The 19,675-nt window shown below is 36.4% G+C and overlaps 1 protein-coding gene across 10 annotated transcripts; it reads right to left on the bottom strand.

Annotated features, from left to right (window-relative positions):
- Positions 1 to 889: 889 nt before the first annotated feature.
- On the bottom strand, positions 890 to 19,091 carry brd2a (bromodomain containing 2a). Of its 10 annotated transcripts, none has more exons than XR_012394461.1 (13): positions 18,440 to 19,091; positions 14,299 to 14,593; positions 13,326 to 13,463; positions 13,000 to 13,144; positions 12,317 to 12,519; positions 10,211 to 10,699; positions 10,002 to 10,130; positions 9,326 to 9,412; positions 7,890 to 8,111; positions 7,511 to 7,773; positions 5,107 to 5,429; positions 2,503 to 2,631; positions 890 to 2,401 (listed from the first exon to the last, which is right to left on the bottom strand). XR_012394461.1 is itself a non-coding variant. In XM_068215022.2 (12 exons), exons 2-12 carry the CDS (start codon positions 14,569 to 14,571, stop codon positions 2,271 to 2,273), a joined length of 2,457 nt encoding a protein of 818 aa, XP_068071123.1. In that variant the 5' UTR covers positions 14,572 to 14,593; positions 18,440 to 19,091; the 3' UTR covers positions 890 to 2,270. The 10 variants fall into 10 exon arrangements, 6 of the variants coding, with proteins under 6 accessions (XP_068071123.1, XP_073786597.1, XP_073786596.1 ...); XR_012394459.1 differs by lacking the exon at positions 18,440 to 19,091 and adding an exon at positions 16,925 to 17,068 and having other exon boundaries at positions 7,878 to 8,111; XR_012394460.1 differs by lacking the exon at positions 18,440 to 19,091 and adding an exon at positions 16,925 to 17,068.
- Between the last annotated feature and the right edge of the window lie 584 nt (positions 19,092 to 19,675).

Genomic DNA, 19,675 nt, shown 5'->3' with positions numbered 1-19,675 from the left:
TTAATAACTTATTTCTAATAACTGATTTATTTTATTTTTGCCATGATGACTGTAAATAATATTTTACTAGATATTTTTCAAGACACTTCTATACAGCTTATAAAGTTATATTTAAAGGCTTAACTAGGGTAACTAGGCAAGCTATTGTATAACGATGGTTTGTTCTGTAGACTATCGAAAAAAAAGCTTAAAGGGATTAATAATTTTCACCTTAAAATGGTTTTTTAAAAATTTCAAAGTGCTTTTATTCTAGCTGCAATATAACAAATAAGACTTTTTAAACCTTCTATTTCACCTGTATATTTTGAATAATCTTTAATTTAATAGAAATAAAAACAAATAGAAAATTTTCATGAAAATTAAGTGAATTTATTTTCAATTATATTTAATTCAATATTTTTTATTTTAATTTAATGAATACTTTTCATTATTTAGTTTTATTAGTAATATATTTTATATTTAGTTATTTTTATATTTTAAATACTAATATATAAATACTAGGTCATTCAGATCAGATCACTTTGGAAGGGCACTTTCTATTCAACACTAAAAAGGGCATGTGCACAGCTTGAGCCCTATGTGTGCACGTGCCTGTATATGAAATATAAGATATGTGGTCTTGAGGATTACTTGTGGAAAAATAACTAATCTAGATTTTAATATTTTTAAATTTAGTTGACCACAATTTCTCAATTTGTAGAGCTAGTTCATATAAAAATATGGGTTGAGTCTTATTTTACCGTATGTACATATATTGGGGCTGTGGGTAGGACAAGGCATATTGTATATTTATAACATTTATTTAAAAAGTCCATCATTTGAACGTGGAACTGTGCTGTAAAATAAAGTGCTGATGAAGCATCCTGTAGAGAAAACACAGAGCCAGAAAGTTGTTTTAGGACTTCTCACCCCCTTTATTAACGTGACGTATTTCAGATGAGAATTATGGTTGCATGAAGCATCTGTTGAGACGATGCTTACAGCATGAGGTTTCACTTCGTTCTGTTTTTTTTGTTTTTGTTTTTTGTAATCGTCTTAAACCATAACGAGCTGTGGAAAAACCAGCCACAAGACTGAAGAGAAGAGCTGAAGGCCGATGTAAACAAGACAAACTAATGCAGGAAACACAGATCAGCTCATCAAACTGGTGCATATGTACAACATCTCCAGAGAGAAAAGAGACCGAGAAATCTTTGTTGTTGTAACAGCATGTCTTATGACACTGAACCTACATTTCCAAGTATTGAAATTCTGACTTATGAGGGTAAAAAAAACTCAATCTGTGCATGAATTCTCAGAGCAAATAATTATAAACACTAAAACAAAACGCAGATCCTAAGTCAAAAAGCAAGATGTACAGAACAGTATTGATCTCCACAGCTCGTGACTCAGCTGTGTGTCCGATAGTGCATCTAACACTCGCATCTGCTCCGCAATCCAGCACCGAAACCACACGACCGTTCCAATAATTTATGTATGCAGAAAAACAGACGCTCATGTGGCCCGGCGGATTCACAGAGCCAGACTCGGCAAGTTTGTGTAAGAAACAATGAAGATTTTGAAACTCAGAATAAAGCAGGCTGGATGATGGAGATCAGATTCAAGTTTTAAAACGCCACTGAAGCCAACAGATCACCCGGTAAAAGAGACAGGTCACCTAATGCCCTGTTCTCCATTACTACAGATGATTTCATTTGAATAGGTGGAGCTTCTGTTTTTATTTATTCAAATGCACAACACATCCATGTATGTGCAGTGTGTGTAAATCCACCAGGAAAAGCACTGGTGTCAATGTCACATTCTCACTCACACACACACACACCCACCCTCTCTCTCGCTCATGCAAACACAAGTGACAGCAGTTTCCACTCCAAGCCTTTTGTTTTCTTTAGGACAAATAATTCATAGTTTACACGAAAAAAAGAGGAGGAGAGAAAGAAAGCAACATAAAAGATTCACAAAAAGAAAATCATTGTCTTCCCTACCAGGGAATTGCTTAAAATTCTTCTTTATAAAAGAAAAATAGATATTTATATATCTTTATACAGGTATATACACAGAGCGGAGGAGGATGAACTAATGGAAACCAGTCTCCAATCAGACAACACCCTGCTCTGATTTCCCCCATCAGCTCCTCCTCCACCCTTTATTTTTCCCAGAATTCTCTGTAAAGAGAAAGCCTGTTCTTTATTTGTCTCTCTCTGCATGTCGTGATCTGGGATGGAGTGCATGTTTTTTTTTCTATCATCATCATCATCATCATCATCTGCTCAGTCTGAGTCTGATTCACTTGTGTCAGAGGATGAGGAAGAGGAGGAGGATGATGAAGAGTCTGAGCTGGAGCTGCTGGCGCTGAGACGTGACGCCACTGCGTGAGGCTCCACCGCTGACGGCTTCTCCGCTGAAATACAGAAAGACAGAAGAGGTCATTCACGGTTCTGCTTTAAACATGATCATGAGTGTGTGTGTGAGTGATTGTGTGTTCATCTTCTGGGGCTCTACCTTTGGTTTTCTGTGGTTTCTTGACGGAGTTGAGCTGTCCGCTGACGTCCTGCAGTCTCCGCTCCAGCTCTCTCTTCTTCTCCAGAGCCAGCTCCTCACGAGATTTACCTGCAGAGCCTTTTATGGCCACTAGAGGAAACACATTCACAGACACATTCAGTCAAATCTACCATGCTGTGTCTAGGGTTTAGTGTCGATTTTTTATTTATATTGTTGGAAGTGCTGTATGTCACCATTTAGTCAATCTTCACAATACAGACATCCATAAATAGAGCCAGACCGAATATGCCAATTTTTTTTTTTTTTTTTGCATTTACTTTGCAGAATTTTGTAAAAGAAAAATCTGCGGATTTATGCGGAATGATTTTAGGAGTATTGCAACTAAAAACTTCATATATAAAATATGTTTTAGCTTTTAATTAATGTTTACAAAACTAAATAGACCCACTTATTTGCTGTATGTTATGTCACCATTAGCCAACAGAATAAATAATCCCAAAATAAAAAAATTCAATAAAAGTAACAACAAAATAAATCTATATCAATAAATGTACCAAAATGTACAAAAAAATAACAAACAAAAAAAGGATTAATAAATGTAATTAGATTTTAAAATTGGCACCCAGGTACAGTTGTTAGCACAAACACATCTTGCCGTCATATTTTGTGATCCAGTGAACCAATCAAGAGAGTCCCAAAACATTAAAAGATAAATAAATAATAATAATAATAATAATAATAATATAACACTGAGACATTCAACATTTTAAAATGCATCTTTTTGGTCAAGCTTTTAATTACCAGTATAAGTGTTTCTGTATTTGGATTTTAACTTGTTTTAATATGTTTTAACACATTTTCTTTTATTGATGTGTTCTTTTACTTGTTTTCTTTTATTGTAAAGCACTTTGTGAGTCAATGTCTGGGAAAGGTGCTTTATAAATAAACCTTTACTTACAACTACTACAACTAAAAAAAATTATACCACCCAAGTGGATATTTATTAGTAAAACATATTCTGTTGTAATTTTTTTTCAATTAATACATTTTATTTGCAGTAAATCAGAGTAAAGATTTTTTTCTCTCAAACATGAAAGTGCGCATCAACCTGAGTCTAATTTTAGTATGTTGATGATGTATTTCCAACTGAATCAGAATATTGAGTAGGGGGCGGAGTTTTACTTTTGTGCTCCTCCTCCTAGCTTTCACTTGCTGCAAACTAAAGAGGGGCGTGGCTAAGCATATTTCACCTAAACTGTTGAACTGAAACTTGAGACAAATGAAGTGCGCCAGCAAAATAAACATTGTAAATTTTGTTTTCACGTGGACATTAAAGAGTAATGACAACAACAAATAGGTCATAAATCTAAATCATGTAAATAGCATCAGAATTCTACCCAAATAATAAATGTTTAATATAGAGGTTCAATGAAGTTTCACAAAATGAAAAGTAAAACAATACAAATAATGAACGCTTAAATTCAGCAGAGATGAGCAAAACAGACAGTAGTTATTCTTACACTAATATAAGGTGTCTAGTTTAAATAAATGTTGCTCTCTTTCTATTCCAAAAAATAAGCAATTTTTCACAATAAGATAAAATTAAAAAATTAAGCACCAAGGAGGATCATGTGACACAAAAAAAATAATAATTCTTATCAGCATTTTAAAATCTGTCAGTTTTATTATACTTCTGATTAGTAAGTGCAGGCTTATGAAAGCCATCATATTGTCTCCTGTTGTCATATAATTAACCTCTAGTCAATGTTGATGTGTGAGTCACACAGTGAAGGAATGAAAGAAGAGTATTGTGTTTGTTCACAGGAAGAGTAAAGAGCAGATGATCTAAGTGTGAAGTGTGCTGAATAGCATAAGGCGCGGCAGCACAGTGCATTATGGGTTAAAGTCTAGTTTTAGATTACTGTTAGCGTCTTAAGAACTCTCAAACAAGCCTTTTAAGCAAATCAAGCATACAGTAAAGGCAAGACACGGCAGGAGAAGAGAGTAAAAAAAACAACTAATATTTATCCACATACTTTCCCAGCCGATGGATTACATTAGTTTTCTAACATTAGGTTTGTTTAAATATGCAGATGAAACATTTAATTAGAATGTATTGTGTGCATAGATTAAGCACAAAAATCTGAACATTGGATAAAGTTTGTTAATTTTTTTTACATCAGTTTTTCTTTAATCTACTTATCACAAAGAAATAAATGAAAACAAAGAAAATACTTCAAAACAGACAGTATAAGAGCTGTATATAATCTGGTGAATTCTGTAGGATCAAACCCTTTTGTAAAACCTTCAGAATATTAGACATTAATAAGTTTGGTTTATGTTGGTGCAGCTGAAGTGGAGGTTTAAAGTTTAATGAATGAGGAAAATAAACAATCTCTAAAAATATATATTGTAAAATAAATCTACAATCACAAATTGATCAAGCGGCACAAAAATGGATGTTTTAGTTTGGAAAAAAAAAAAAAAAAAGCTCTGAGATTTTTGCCTCTAATGGATGTCATTCTATTGTTATGAAAGGCCAAAAAGCCCAAAGTGTGTTTCTGCTTGCTGTATTTCCTCTCACAAGAAGGATTTGACTCTTACCGAAGGGTTTGCGTGGTTTCTTTCGTAAGCACATCATTACGTAGCGCTCCAGCTCTCTCAGTGTGGATGGTTTGAGGGTCTCGAAGTCGATCTCGATCTCCTCAGGGTTGGTGTCTCTCAGCGAGGGCTCTCTGGACTGGATGATGTGAACCACGCGGCCCAGTTTTTCCCCCGGCAGACGGTTGATGTCCAGACTGAGCTGCCGCTTCTCGTCGTAGCTCATGGGACTGGTTTCCTCCTCTTCCTCGGAGTCGTAGTGAGGTGTGAGGCCACTGTGGCTCAGTGGCGGTGGGAAAAACGTGGGCTGAGCTTTCTTTGATGACCTGAGGAAAAAGAAATAAGTTTTAGTGATTAAGATTTCTAAACTGACTTATTTCAGCAAGTCTGGGTTTCTGCAGGCTTGACCAAGTCCATTTTAAAACTTTATTTATTTATGAATAGTATTTGAGATTGAGAATTACATTTTTAGTCTCGTTTGTAGTTGTAATAATGTATATTTGGACTAATAAACAAACTACATCTCAATATATACAACACATATTCAGACAATGAATATTTTAAAGAACTGTTGGGGCATTTAAGGGAGTCTTAAACCTGATTTTCTGAAAATTGGCTCATTTTACAGCCCCCCAGTTAAACAACAGAGTTTTACCATTTTTTTCCCATTCAGCTGATCTCAGGATCTGGCGGGGGAACTATTAGCTTAGCTTATCATAGATCATTGAATCAGATTAGACCGTTAGCATCTCACTCAAAAATGTCTGAGTTTCAATATTTTTTTAAAAATTATATTTATTAAATATTTAAATCTGATTCTTCTGTAGTTACATTGTGTACCATGACAGACAGACAATTAAAAGTTTTGCTGTTTTTTAGGCTGATATGTCAAGGCACTATACTCTCGTTCTGGCTTGAATACATTTTTATGATTAAAATGTCTAAACTCAAATTTCAGCACGTCTGGCTTTCTGCAGGTTTTAATTTGAGAATTGGAGAATTGAGTATTACGCCTGATTCATATTCGGGGCATCTGGATTATCTTTGCACTTATTGGCAAACATTATGGCCTTGATTAATATAATAAGCATGTGGTTTGCTTGGTTGCATAAAAATGTGGCCTAAATTATTCAATTACATTTACAAAAGAACGTCTCTCTTAAGTTAGACTTTTGTATGTCCCTGCAACAAACAGTCATTGGTGGGTTTGCAGCACCACTGGTCAGTGACCTTATTCTTTATTGCTATAAAATGAGCCTGAAAGGCCTTCTGTTAAATTTAATTGGTCAAAATATCAGTAAACAATGCAAGATGTACCCCTGAAATAAATCAAAACGTTATTTTTTTTTCCATAAAATGTAACCCATTAAATTCCATTTGATATACAATTCCTCTGTGCTCAGCTATACCATCGAGTTTTACTGTAATAAGCACATGGAAGGTAAATCGCATCTTAATGAACTACCTCAAGAAATGTGCGATTAATAATTGCAGCAAACTGTTTGAAAGAATTAAAGGTGTCCATGAAGATTTGCACACATTCACCTAGAAACTGTTTGGAAGCATATCACTGATGAGAAGATGACGAGTGTTTACTGCATGATGATCAAAATGGCCTAAAACACCCAGCAGACACACATCATTAGATTGACATTGTACCCCAACATAGTAGAGACGTTGCATTTTGTTTGGAAATGAAAATACAGTTGACCTCAAAACCCAACTTCATGCCGACGTCAATGTCCGACCTAAAATCAACCAAATATCAACGACTAATGTTACAGCTTGACATTGTGTGGATGTTACCACTATGCCCTCTATTAGATGTTGGATTTTGGTTGTCGTATCTGATAAGTAAATGTCAGTATTTGCCATCAATACGACGTTGGTTTAAGATGTTGGCTCAATGTTGGATTTTAGTAACTTTCTAACAACCTAAAATCAAACAAATATCAACATCATTTGATTTAATTATTGGACATCAAAATAATGTTGTCTATAGACATTGGATAGACGATGAATTTCGTTCATCTGACGCCATGACCTAAATCTAACCTAATATTAATGTCTTATGACATTTATTGCCCAGCAAGCACACACTAAATGCACTATAGAATGTTACGTTTACACATCCACAAATTACGTAAACGCATCAGCTTTTTACAGTGTAATACTCACTACTCGAGTTCTTTAGACAGCTCTACTTTTTACTCAGTAATATTTACAATAGATACTTTTACTCGCTTTACATTTTTAGGCAAGTAACGGTACTTTTACTTGAGTATGCTTTTTCAGTACCCTTTCCACCACTGCCTATACACAATACTTCAGTGAAAATGAAGGCCTAAATTTTTACTCTTGAATCGGACTTGTAAAACCCTGGTAAATAGGGTGAACGGAGACGTACTTGCTCTTGTTGCTCTTCTTGTTTGAGCTCTTCTTGCTCTGCGTTGACGTCGCCGCTTTGCTGTTGCTCCTGCTCTTTGGTGTCTTGGGGAGTTTGGGGATCTTGGCCGGCCGCATGACCACCTCATCCTCAATCACGCTCCTGCTTCGCTTATGCTTCTCCGGCTTCTTTTTCTTCTTCTTGTCTTTCTTCTCCTTCTTCTTCTTGGGTTTGATGATGGGCGTGGAGGACAGCGCCGCCAGCTGCTCATGAACGGCCCTCAACTGCACACACAAGCGAGTGATCGAGTCAGTGAGCGTTTGTATACCCGCGGCCACCACACCGCTCAGATTAAGCCATGTGTGCTGGAAGAAAGCTCAGCCGCTACCTGTGTACACACCTGTTCCTGAAGCTGGGCCAGGCGATGCGCTCTCTCCTCCTCACTGTCAGAGCTCGGGCTGCTCTCGCTCTCACTCTCGCTGCTCACGTCACTCTCTGAGGACGAGGAGGAAGAGGAGGAGGAAGAGGAGGAGTCACCGCCTAGACCGCCGCCCAGGGATGCAGGTGGGAGAGACTCCAGGGGCTCGTCAGGCATCTTGGCGAAGCGGAACTCGAACACGTCCTGAATTACAGAGGGAAGACATTTTTAATGTTCGGTCTGCATAGATTTTTTTTGCAAGCAGTTTGAAATGTGTGTAAATAGAAGTGCAGTTACAGCTGCCTGAATAATCAGATTTTAGTTGCAACTTTTTCAAGCTTTCTTTGTCAGGACATCTGTTTGGCTGTGCCTTTACTGGATGAGCACTGTGCTATGTCCCACAGATCGCACCATTATGTCTTTCTTTTCTTTTTCATGCCCTTAAAACGTTTTTACACATTTAAATCAGTTTTAAATAATTTTTATTCTTTTTTTATGTTCTTATATTTGTATTTTATGTTTTGTCTATTCCTGTTTATGTAAAGCACTTTGAATTACCATGTGCTACAGAGGTAAACTTGCCTTGTCAATTAAGTATGGTAGCCCCCATTGCTAGTTTACTGAATTTATTCTAATATATTTTGAAGCATTTATAAGTTCTGCATTTACAGTAAAAGCTGTTCGTCCATTTAAAGTGTATTTTTTACACAGTGTGTTTTATTAATCTTTTCAATCTGGCAACGAAGCAAATGAGCACTATTTTTGCAATGCACAACATAGTTTTCCATAGTGACCTGCATTTGATATTCTGTTTTAATGAAGCAAATGCTACTAAATCTGCCTTTTTTATATAATAAAAAGTGTTAACAAATTGTGGAATCAATATCAGTGTTTTAACATTTAAAATATGTTTACAATTTTAAGATTTAAAGGATTTTTTTTTTTAAATATGATTGTAGATCTGGTCAAAGTTAGTTAAAATATGATCATACATTTTCCTCATATGATCCAGTATTTATATTCATTCATTTTCTTGTCGGCTTAGTGGTGGAATGAACCATCAACTTATCCAGCAAGTTTTTACGCAGTGGATGCCCTTCCAGCTGCAACCCATCTCCGGGAAACATCCACACACACACTCATACACTACGGACAATTTTAGCCAACCCAATTCACCTGTACCGCAAGTCTTTGGACTGTGGGGGAAACCGGAGCACCCGGAAGAAACAGACGCGAAAGCAGGGAGAACATACAAACTCCACACAGAAACGCCAACTGAGCCAAGGCTCGAACCAGCGACCTTCTTGCTGTGAGGCGACAGCACTACCTACTGCTCCACTGCTTCGCCCCAGTATTTATATTTATTCCAATAATAATTTTAGAATTAATGCGTGAGGAAATGGTTTCTACATGCATACCTTTCAATTTAGGGTCCCATCAAATCCATTTATTCGTGTTTTCCAATTCAGTTTTTCTGGTTTCTTATTAAAACTTTATCAGCAGAACTGTATCAAATGAAACGATGAATAAAGCTTTAAAACAATTTAACCAATCTTTTAAAATGTAATGAAATAAAAATGCTATTACAAATTTTTATTAGATAAATGACTCAAAGAACTGCATACATTTGTTAAAAAATGGATAATGAATCATCTTGCTGAAAAATACTTTTTTTTTTCTTATTTAAACAGGTACATTATAATATATATTTGTTGCAGAACTTTAAGTTAAATCATTTGTTTTTATTTAGAAGGGTTGTACTGAAAGCTTATTACCAAGATGAACTAACTGGCTGTTGGCATGCTTGTGTTGCTAGAATGATCCATATTGAATAAAAATGTCTACAGCCTATCATTATCATTATGTTTATATCTGTACAGACATTATTTACAGAATTTATTTCTTTTTTATCACGTTATATAGTTATTGAACCTTAAGAGAAATGTATCATATGAATAATTCCAGCCTTCTTAATTTGTGCTAACAATGAAAAAATTGAAATGCCTTTCTCAAATGAGTGTAACTATGATAAACTATCTTGAGTGTAGTAGACTTAAAACTCAATCATGCAGCTGTAAATGCAAATCTCCCTACCTGCAGTCTCCGGGCCATGGCCACCACATCGTGATCTGGAGGATTGTACTTGTAACAGTTGGAGAACATGAGCCTGACGTCAGCAGCAAACTGCAGTGCATCTCTGTACTCCCGATGATCCATCTTCCTCTGCAAGATTGACAAACAAACATGAACATCTCATTCATTTTACAACATCACAACACACTCAGACTTCTTTACACACACACCTTAATTGTGCTCAGATCCATGGGATACATGATGATATCGTAATAATCGTGGAGTCCCAGTGAAGACACGTCCACTGGCTTGTAGAAAGGCCAGGCGTAGGCCGTATGCTTCTTGGACAGCAGCTCTTTGAGGATGGTGCTGCAGTATCGGAGCTGCTGGCTCAGCTTTCCTCGCCGCACTGGCTGATGTTGGTTCTGCGAGTCGGGCAAGTCTTTCCGAGGTGGTTTGATGGGCCGGCCACTGCCACCTCGCCTGGCTGGAACTTTGTCCTCCAGAGACATGCCCAGGCTGAGGGACAGGCTCTGTTTGGAATCCATGCCCATATTGGAGAGGGTGAGTGGGGAGTCTCCACCCAGACCCATCCCCATGCCCATTCCCATACTCATTCCCATGCCCATACCCATCCCCATGCCTCCTACACCCAAAGTGAGGGGCATGACTGTGGTGGTGGGGGTGGTCGTGTCTGCCTTGCGTTTAACGCCTTTTTTCTATTGAAAAGATGGAGAAAGATTAGCTCAACTCATCTAATACATGATTTCTAAATATTTATTTATTTATTTATTTTTTTTTTATTTATAAGTCAAATTTAAAACAGTATCATTTATAAATGAAACTGCAGACATGCTTCACATTGTTTTTCTTATTTGTAGAGTTAATAAAGCAAACTATACTTTAAATAGTGAAAGAACTGAAAACATCACAGAATCAAAACATTAAAATTGATTATAAAACAGACAGCTCCAGTGCTAGATCGTGATTGGCTGAGCTGCAGACTGAGCTGTTGTAAAATATTCTACAAACACACACCTGTGACCTAATTACATCAGCATTGCTGCACCAGAGCATACTGCAGTGCCTGCATGGCTTAACCATTTTGTTGCAACCACAACCACCGTTTCTGAGGAACTACTTTGTTTAGCGGAAGAATAATGTTTTAATGCCATTATATAATTTTAGGTGCTTTGTTTAATTTTGTCATAATATGGCTTTTTGTGGTTTACTGTTCTTATAAATCATTTGAGCATGCTGTTGGAGAATTTCATGACTACTAGATAAATTGGTATATAGTAGTGCTTATATATATATATATATATATTATGTACATGTGCAGAGTTTGCACAGGAATCAGAGAGTGAAATTTAATACCTTTAAGACCCTTTTTAAAACTCTTTCAATACATTGAGACCTTAAAACTACTTTTCAACACTCAATTTTAACTTACAGTATATTTACTGAATATTAATGTTAGAAACTAATCCAAAACTAAAAGGTTATTCATATACTGAATACATATCTATTAAATCTAGCTTATTCAGCAGGTTGGCGCCTATAGATCTGCAGAAATAATGGTGTTGCCTTGATTACTGTAGCAAATAAATCAGCATGAGGTCAAATCTAGCAGGATTTCATTGATTCATAAACTACACAGCATCCTGATATTCACAGATTTCTTTCCGGCAAACTTTGACATACAACCACATATTGCATGATCAAAAATGATATAACACCTTGCAAAATAATATTTAAGACTTATAAGGGCCTTTTTTTTTACATTGATTTATCAACTTACAATACTTTAAGACCCCACAGACACTCATGTGATTAAAAATATAAACAAACCAATTTTGTTAGATATTTAAATTTATATATAATTTGTATCATATATTCCATATACATATATACACATTTAAATCATGTTAAAAACTTTTATTCTGGACGTGAGTAACTTTTGTTCAGCAATAATATCAATAGAAATATGAATATACAGAAATAAAGTAATATTACACCCAAAAATTACATCCATAGTAACTTACTTTCCAATATAAAAGTTGGTTGGTGTCAGCAGCCAGTACTCTTCAAAATATCTGCCTTCATGTTCAACACTCAATCTTTTCTGTTCTACACTAGAGGTTTAAAACCAGATGGCAGGAGATCATTTTGGGGTGAACTATCCTTAAAATGACCTAGAACTCAATCATTCAGCTTGCGTAAGGGATTTTAAGGCATAAAATGTCTGATTTTGAAATTGTACACTTTGAGACCTAGCAGAAACCCTGTAACATGTTGGCGTTATATTGCATTCAAAAGGAAACTGTTAACCTTACCTTAGCAGTGGGTTGTGTAGGCGGGAGGCCCAAAAGCGCAGGCGTGCTGTGTAACGGAGGAGGAGGAAAGTTCTTGGTTATAAGCGTCTGTGGTGGCGTAGAAAGCACTGAGTCTGGGGTGTCTGGAGTTGGAGGAGAGTAAGCCAGCTGAGAGAGAGAAGATATGGCAGGAACCTGATGAGCTGTCGTGATCCCACCTGAGACTAAAACAGAGACAAAACATGAAAATAAAAATAAAAGCAAACATCCATAAACAAACAGCACCATTTGACCCAATTTCATATGAATCTTCTTAAAAACACACAATGAATGTTTAACACTATTAAAAAGATAGATAGACAGACAGATAGAGACAGATAGATAGAAATAGGCTATATAGATAGACAGATAGATAGAATTAGGCAAGATAGATATAGATAGAACAACATAAATAGAATTAGGCAATATAGATATAGATAGAACTACAGATAGAACTACAGATAGAACTACAGATAGATAGATAGATAGATAGATATAGATAGATAGATAGATAGATAGATAGATAGATAGATAGATAGATAGATAGATAGATAGATAGATAGATAGATAGATAGATAGGAAAATTTATAGAAACCTTAAATTAATATCGAATATAACTGAATGTAAAGAAAGAATATAATCTGGTAATTTCACCACATCCTTACATAATTTTTGGCCTTTTTTTGGTTTGCTTTGTTTTCCTCTGGGGACAGGTGCAGGAATCTCTTCCTCCACTTCAGGCATCTGTGCAACCTTCTGCAGGAAAGCCTTCTCTAGAGACTGAGCCATCAGGACGATATCATCTGTGGGCTTTAATAAACAGATGACTTTTAGATCACATGACAGTCTCTAGACAATACCACTGATGCATGTAACTCGCACCAGAACAGGCCGAGTAGAAGACCTGAGCGACTTAAAATGGAACAAATCCAAGGGCTGCACCAAAACAAGTCTGAGAACTTTTTATCCAAACAGAAATTAACCGACTGACCTTGTTGTAGATGTAGCAGTTGGTAAACATGGTGTTGAAATCCTGCATGCACTCGCTGGCACTGCGGTAATAATTGTTCTCCAGTCGCTTCTTGATGGTCCCCATGTCCATAGGCTGCTTAATGATGTTATAATAATCCTGCGTGACATAAAAGAGGCTTTAATATGGCAGAAAAACCACACACAGGAGCTGCAGAGTGTAGCGGAAACTGACATTGTGATATGTTGGTTTTCTAAATTATAGGAACACACCAGATTTCACCAGATTCTTGAACAGCTCTGTTTAGTTAACTGTTCTAGAATGATTTTAAATGTTTGATATTGTAGATGAGCGCATATTTATAAATTAAAAACTAAAATTAAAGAGTGTTTTAAAGAAATAAACTGTGCTTTATGGTTTTCTGGAGAGTTGAGTTGAATAAACAAAATGTAAAGACAGTCTTCATCATAAAATGATTAAAAACAGTATTGTTATATTCTTGTGTCTTACTTTCAAGTAAATTAATAAATATATATATATATATATATATATATAAATAAAATTTCATCTCAGTTCACTTACTACAAACCAGTTTGACAATTAGTTTTATTCTGTTTAACACACACAAAAAAAAATATTTAAAGAATGTTGGAAACCTGTAACCATTCACTTCCATGGTTTAAGTTTTTCTTCTGTGGATGTCAATAGTTACAGGTTTCCAATATTTTTCAAAATATCTTCTTTTGCTTTCAACAGAAGAACAAATAGTTTGGAATTTGGAGGTTAAGTAAATGACAATTTTCATTTTTTAAGTGAACTGTCCCTTTAAAAACACATGCAAATGATAAACTTTCACTATTATGGTTAAAACTTTGAAATGAGCTCCACCACACACAGACACTTGAGGTATAACTCGCATCATCTTGTTAAATATTTAAAATCATTCAAACAAACTACCCCTGAACAGTCCATTTTTCTGGAACAACCAACTTACAGGAAGGTTAAGTTTGGCAGCATCTACAGGCTCGTGGAAAGGCCAGGCGAAGTGATGCCTCCACAGCGTCTTCACTAAAGCCTTCTGGAGGAACTGCAGCTGATTGGTCATTCGGCCCTGCCTTGAGGGGTCCCGCACAGCGGGCTGAGGGGGTCCAGATTGAGCTATGTGTGGCAGAGCGGGTCCCTCAAACCCTTCGTACAGCAGCGACGGCTTGCGGATGCGTTTGCCGGGTCCAGAGATGGTCTGCTCCATCATGGTGAGCCCCTGCATGCCGTCGCACCCGCCCAGGGAGCTGTGGAGAACGGGCACATGGAGATGAGGCACGCGGAGAAAACCCAAGAGTATATAATTCATATTGGAATATTGTTTCATACCGACACCAAGTATACCCATAAATATAGAACTTATGAACAATAAATAGAGCAGCTGTATGATTTAATGATGTGAAACTTGGTGAGTCATCTCTGATCGGCAGCTCTTTATAGATCTCAAAGGTTATGACTAATCATGTTTGTCTTATAACAAGCAACAACCATGAAGAGTGAGCTGGCCCTACAGCGGTTTATCTGTCCAGGCATGGATGAGTTCTGCTGAGAAACATTCCAGATCAATACGCCACAGTTCAGCTGGAAACTGGGGGCGTGACCTTCAATAGACCTAATTACCCAGATCGGGTTGTGTTTGTATGTTTATCTGAGGCATTATCCAATGACTGTGGGCTTTTAAAACAAACAGTATGAATGACAAATCAATTCCCTGAAGCCTTAGTTTCACTAACAATTCCACCAAAACAAGAGTTTTATTTTATGATATTGATATAGATATATATATATATATATATATATAACATTACTTTGTTCCTTTAAAGACAGTAAATACCCTCGTCTTACATCTACCCAAACTTTTGATTTTGCATTAAACATCTCGTATAAGCATATAGATTTAAAATTAAAATGATGACCTTTAGTTTTAAAACCAGAGGAAATTAGCTATTGCAATTAAGTTAGTTCACATATTCAGTAATGCATCAAAAAGGAAGTTAAAATGCCCTTTCTACATTTTACTGTTAATGTAAAATGACAATACCTTTTAGTAACAAAAGCATAGTGTATTGGCTTTTTTCCCAACATCCCAGCGTTCAGAATCTTCTTTCCTCTGTAAACTTACCTTCTGAAGCCTAACTGTTTAACTTCATATCACATCACAATCTTTCATGTGCATCCTTTTGGGATTCAGTGTTCACTGGGACTGCTCTGATAGCAATACTGATGCAATAATTGTAAATGTATTGCAAACATAACGTTTAGAAATGTAAAAATTAACTACAACACTTGAGGTAGATGTTCACTCTTGCTGCATATATTACTGCTCTCATGCCTTCCAGACAGTTGCATACCTGCCCCAGTAAGGACTGATGAACACAGAACAAACTGAAGAATACTGAATGCAGACAGGCTGTTGCACTTTTGTAGTTGCACATATCCATCACACATTTTTAATAAAGTTAAAACATGCAATTTCTTTTAAATTAAAAAGTTACTAAATGATACAAAATCACAATCAGTTCACATAGAAAACGTTTTATTTTCAGTCAAGAAAAATGTTGGTTTACAAACAATCTTTGAATAAATGAAACATTGAACACGTCTAATTTACTCTGTCTCTAGTTTATGATGGTTGGGAGGGGGCAGATGGCAGGCTTCATGCGGCTCGTTTAACGACTCGCGTTGCTAAGCAACCAAAAGCGAAACAATTACACGAATTATTATTCAGCGTTGTGCCATTAGATTTCACAAATCATTGACAGTCGAAAACAAAAGCAGTCGAGATGCGATCTACAGGCTCGAGCACGAAGCTGCGGCCTTCCGCGCGTTAAATGTTGACAAAAGTCCACGTGGTATGAGGCGGAAGCTCAACTCAACATGGGTTTCAGAATGACTAACGTTAAAGGTAACGGTAACCTATTTTACATTCCAAGTTCCAACTTCACATCAATACAGTAACTAAAACAGTCGAGGAAGAAATATTGGAGGCATTGTATCATAACCTTCACTCGGATAACGAAAATTGTACAAATATTAAATCAACTCGTATTTAATAAAGACCCAGCAACTGCTGAGACTGTATAAGAGACTGGTCGCTGATAGCTTTAGCAAAGCATGCTAATTTCTCTTTCGCACACTATCCCGGCGTGTTTTACGACAGACAAGACGTTACTACAGTTCGAACTATCTGAGAGATATAACTGGCTTTGTATTTGTCTAACTTGTCAGTTTGAACATCAACAAAATAGCCGTCATTTTATCCACTAGCCGTGTCAGTGAGCGAAAACGCGCCTGCGCAGTAAACACCGGCAGGCGGCAGCTGCTCGTTAAAAATCACACTTTAAAACTTCAAGACTATCCCAAACCGACGCTGTTTACATTTAGTCCCCTCAAGAACACAGACACCTGAAAATAAAAGTCAATGGAGGTGTAATATTCCGGCATTTCATCTGATGCTATTGCGACAGGTCACAAGTGATTAATTTAAAATAATTCCAAAAGATGCCGAATTAGGACAATACTCCAACAACATTTTTCCTTCACAGAACAAGTGTAATGTCATTTAGTCCAACTGGTACCTGTCAAAGGGCGGGCTAAGAGCCGTTTCCATCGGGATGGATCCGGATTCTGTTTATAAACCGGTTTCGCTCGAATATCCGAGTTTCGCGGCCTTGTTTTTCTGACTTCCTCTATCCTCCAGCTCAGAGCTACAATGAAATGGCGACGCTGAGGCTCCGCCCGACTTTTTATAAACCCATCGACGGCTCCATTGGCTGCTGTAACGCCATACGTACACGCCTACGCGTATTCTACAGGCCAATCTAGCTGTCAGTCAAACAGGCCACGCCCATGCACTTCCCTGAGCATGATTTTTCGGATTTAAGCTAGATTATCAAGCAAAAACCGCTTGTCTATGCAACAAAACTGCTTCAGTTATGAACCCAATATTTAAGAAAACAATTTCGTGAAAAGTTTTGAACACCTAAGGATGCGATAACACTGCAAGAAATGCAGCGTTTCTCAAGAGTTCTGTGTTACGTCAGAAGGCTTCGCTGATTGGTTCCCTAAAACTAAGGCGCGATCATCCAGTGCAGGTTGGAAACACGCCATTGGCTCACCCGATTAGTCACGCGCAACAGACAAATGCGGCACACACACGTACAGATCAGCTCGCTAAGCATGTCCCTCATGGACTGTCTGAAAAATCACTTTAAAAAAACAGACAAAAACTCTTAACGACTAAAGGCAACGTCGTGATATAAGTACATACAACATTTCTCCCGAACAAAAAACAGCCCGATACCTAAAAAAACGTAGTTTTTTTTTTAAATCACATATAAACTGACTATACTGACAACATACAGAAAACCAACAACACGAAGTGAAAAGGACAAAGCGAAAAGGCGATGTCCTTCTATGTCGATTCAACATGGCCTACAAGGAGTGTCCGCCATGAAATGACGCAGCAACTTTGGTTCCTCGAACGACGACTCACATTGGTAAAAACACGATAAAAGAGACAAATGTGTACAAAAGACAATAAAGTGACCAGAAATCATTTAAGTTATCGAATTAGGTTAATAATATACAGACTTCAACGCGAAATAAGGAAGAGTGTATTAAAGCCAACGTGGAACTTTAAACCACTCCCAAAATAAATGTACAAAAATTAAAATATGCTTGATTTTGCCATATTTCTAGCTAAACGAAGAAAACAACTTAAACTTAACGAGTTTTTACAGCCGTGTTTTTAGAGAGCAATGTGCTGCGCATATCAAATTAATTTATTTAGATATATTAACGATGTTAGACGCTTAAATGTAAAAGATGAAGTTAAATAACGTATAAATTAAACGAGCTTTAACTTTAAACGGTGTAAAACAGCACATTTTTAGAAGAATATACAGCCGCCCATCCCCCACTTCCAAGGTTACAGATTTGAAACAATGTCATACAATGTAGAAGAAAATACATTACCAAATCGTCTGTAATTAATAAATTAATTCAAATTAAACGCTTACCATTAAATACTACTATTTTATCAAAAAACGAATTTTGCTAAATAAAATAAATCTGTATCACTTAACATATACCTCTATCCAGATTAAGTGAAATGAAAAGAAAAAAGAAAAACAAAACATGTCGAACTCCTCATTGTTGGGAAAAAATCCTGAATTTCTTCTTGTCTTCAGCCACGTTTCTTTATTCAACACATTTCCCTCAAACATGTCCGACTTCTTCTTCCCCCGTCATTGGATCGAAGTGGGGGGAGGGAGAGTCATGTGATTAACCCACACAACTACTCGCGTGGCTTAAAACCGGTTTTAAGGCGGGAATTCCAGAAAACACGTCTTCTTTTTGAAATACGTTGTATAGCAAGAGCATCCCCATAGTGATTAAAGACTTGATTCAGTGAAATCCATAACATGTAAAAGCGTAATTAATCAGCAATGTTCATAAATCCAGAACAAAGAAAACATGGCTATCGCTGCCGCGCCATGATTGGACAGTGCCGATCACGTGTCTCGCAAACCATCGCGCCATCGCAAAAAATAAACCTGATTATTTCTTCGCCTAGATTATCTTCTTGGACAGTGTAATCCGATTCCATATGACTCCCTTCCAAATGCTCTGAATATTAAAATTCAGTTCAGCAAAAAGCGCGACGTAAAGTTTATTAGGAGCACCAGAAATCCATGTAATCAATAGCTTTCATCTGCCCAGAATGTAATCCTTTGCGCATGTGCAGTTTCTTCAGCTCCCTTCCCCCTCGAAACTTCACACAATTGACAAATGTGAGCTAAAAGGAGAAATTTGTTCTTGGGAATAATTATTTTTACTTATTGCAAAATATAGCTACACTAATAGCCTAGTATAAGTCTGGGAACATATTTAATACATCATTATGATGTTCAGTGTTGGGTAAAAAAGTAATATATTAAGATAAAGAATATACCAATCTTTAAAAAAAATAAAACTTAAAATTTAACTTACACATTTACTTAATAAAAAATTATTTAGGATTGTAATAAATTACTTATAAAAGAAGTGTTACCCAACTATGATGTTGTTTGATAGTCAAATATTATTAGGTATTCTTAAAATAGCAAATTGGTAATGTATGTTACCTATTATTTATTATTGCTGCCATTATTTTGCAATAAAAACAACTAATATTTTTACATTATTCTATTTGAACAGCTACATCAGTATTTTTAGGGTTAGAGTGAGATAAATTAAGGTTGAGATCCATAATATGAAGATTTTTTTTAGACAAAATAATGTTTACATACGTAGATAAAGGGAGTATCTACACATTTAAACATTTT

This window comes from Danio rerio, chromosome 19, assembly GCF_049306965.1.
Source record: "Danio rerio strain Tuebingen ecotype United States chromosome 19, GRCz12tu, whole genome shotgun sequence".
NCBI lineage: Eukaryota > Metazoa > Chordata > Actinopteri > Cypriniformes > Danionidae > Danio > Danio rerio.
The sequence above is the reverse complement of the archived record's forward strand: the minus strand, read 5'-3'. Positions and strand labels throughout refer to the sequence as shown.

Coding starts and splice junctions, on each gene's coding strand:
- brd2a (NM_131200.2), bottom strand. CDS start 16,956: ATGGAAACGGCTCTTAGCCCGCCCTTTGACAG. Junction 13,464..14,298: donor CTGCCAAACTTAACCTTCCT/GTAAGTTGGTTG, acceptor TATGTCACGCAG/GATTATTATAACATCATTAA. Junction 10,131..10,210: donor TGGATCTGAGCACAATTAAG/GTGTGTGTGTAA, acceptor TCAATCTTGCAG/AGGAAGATGGATCATCGGGA.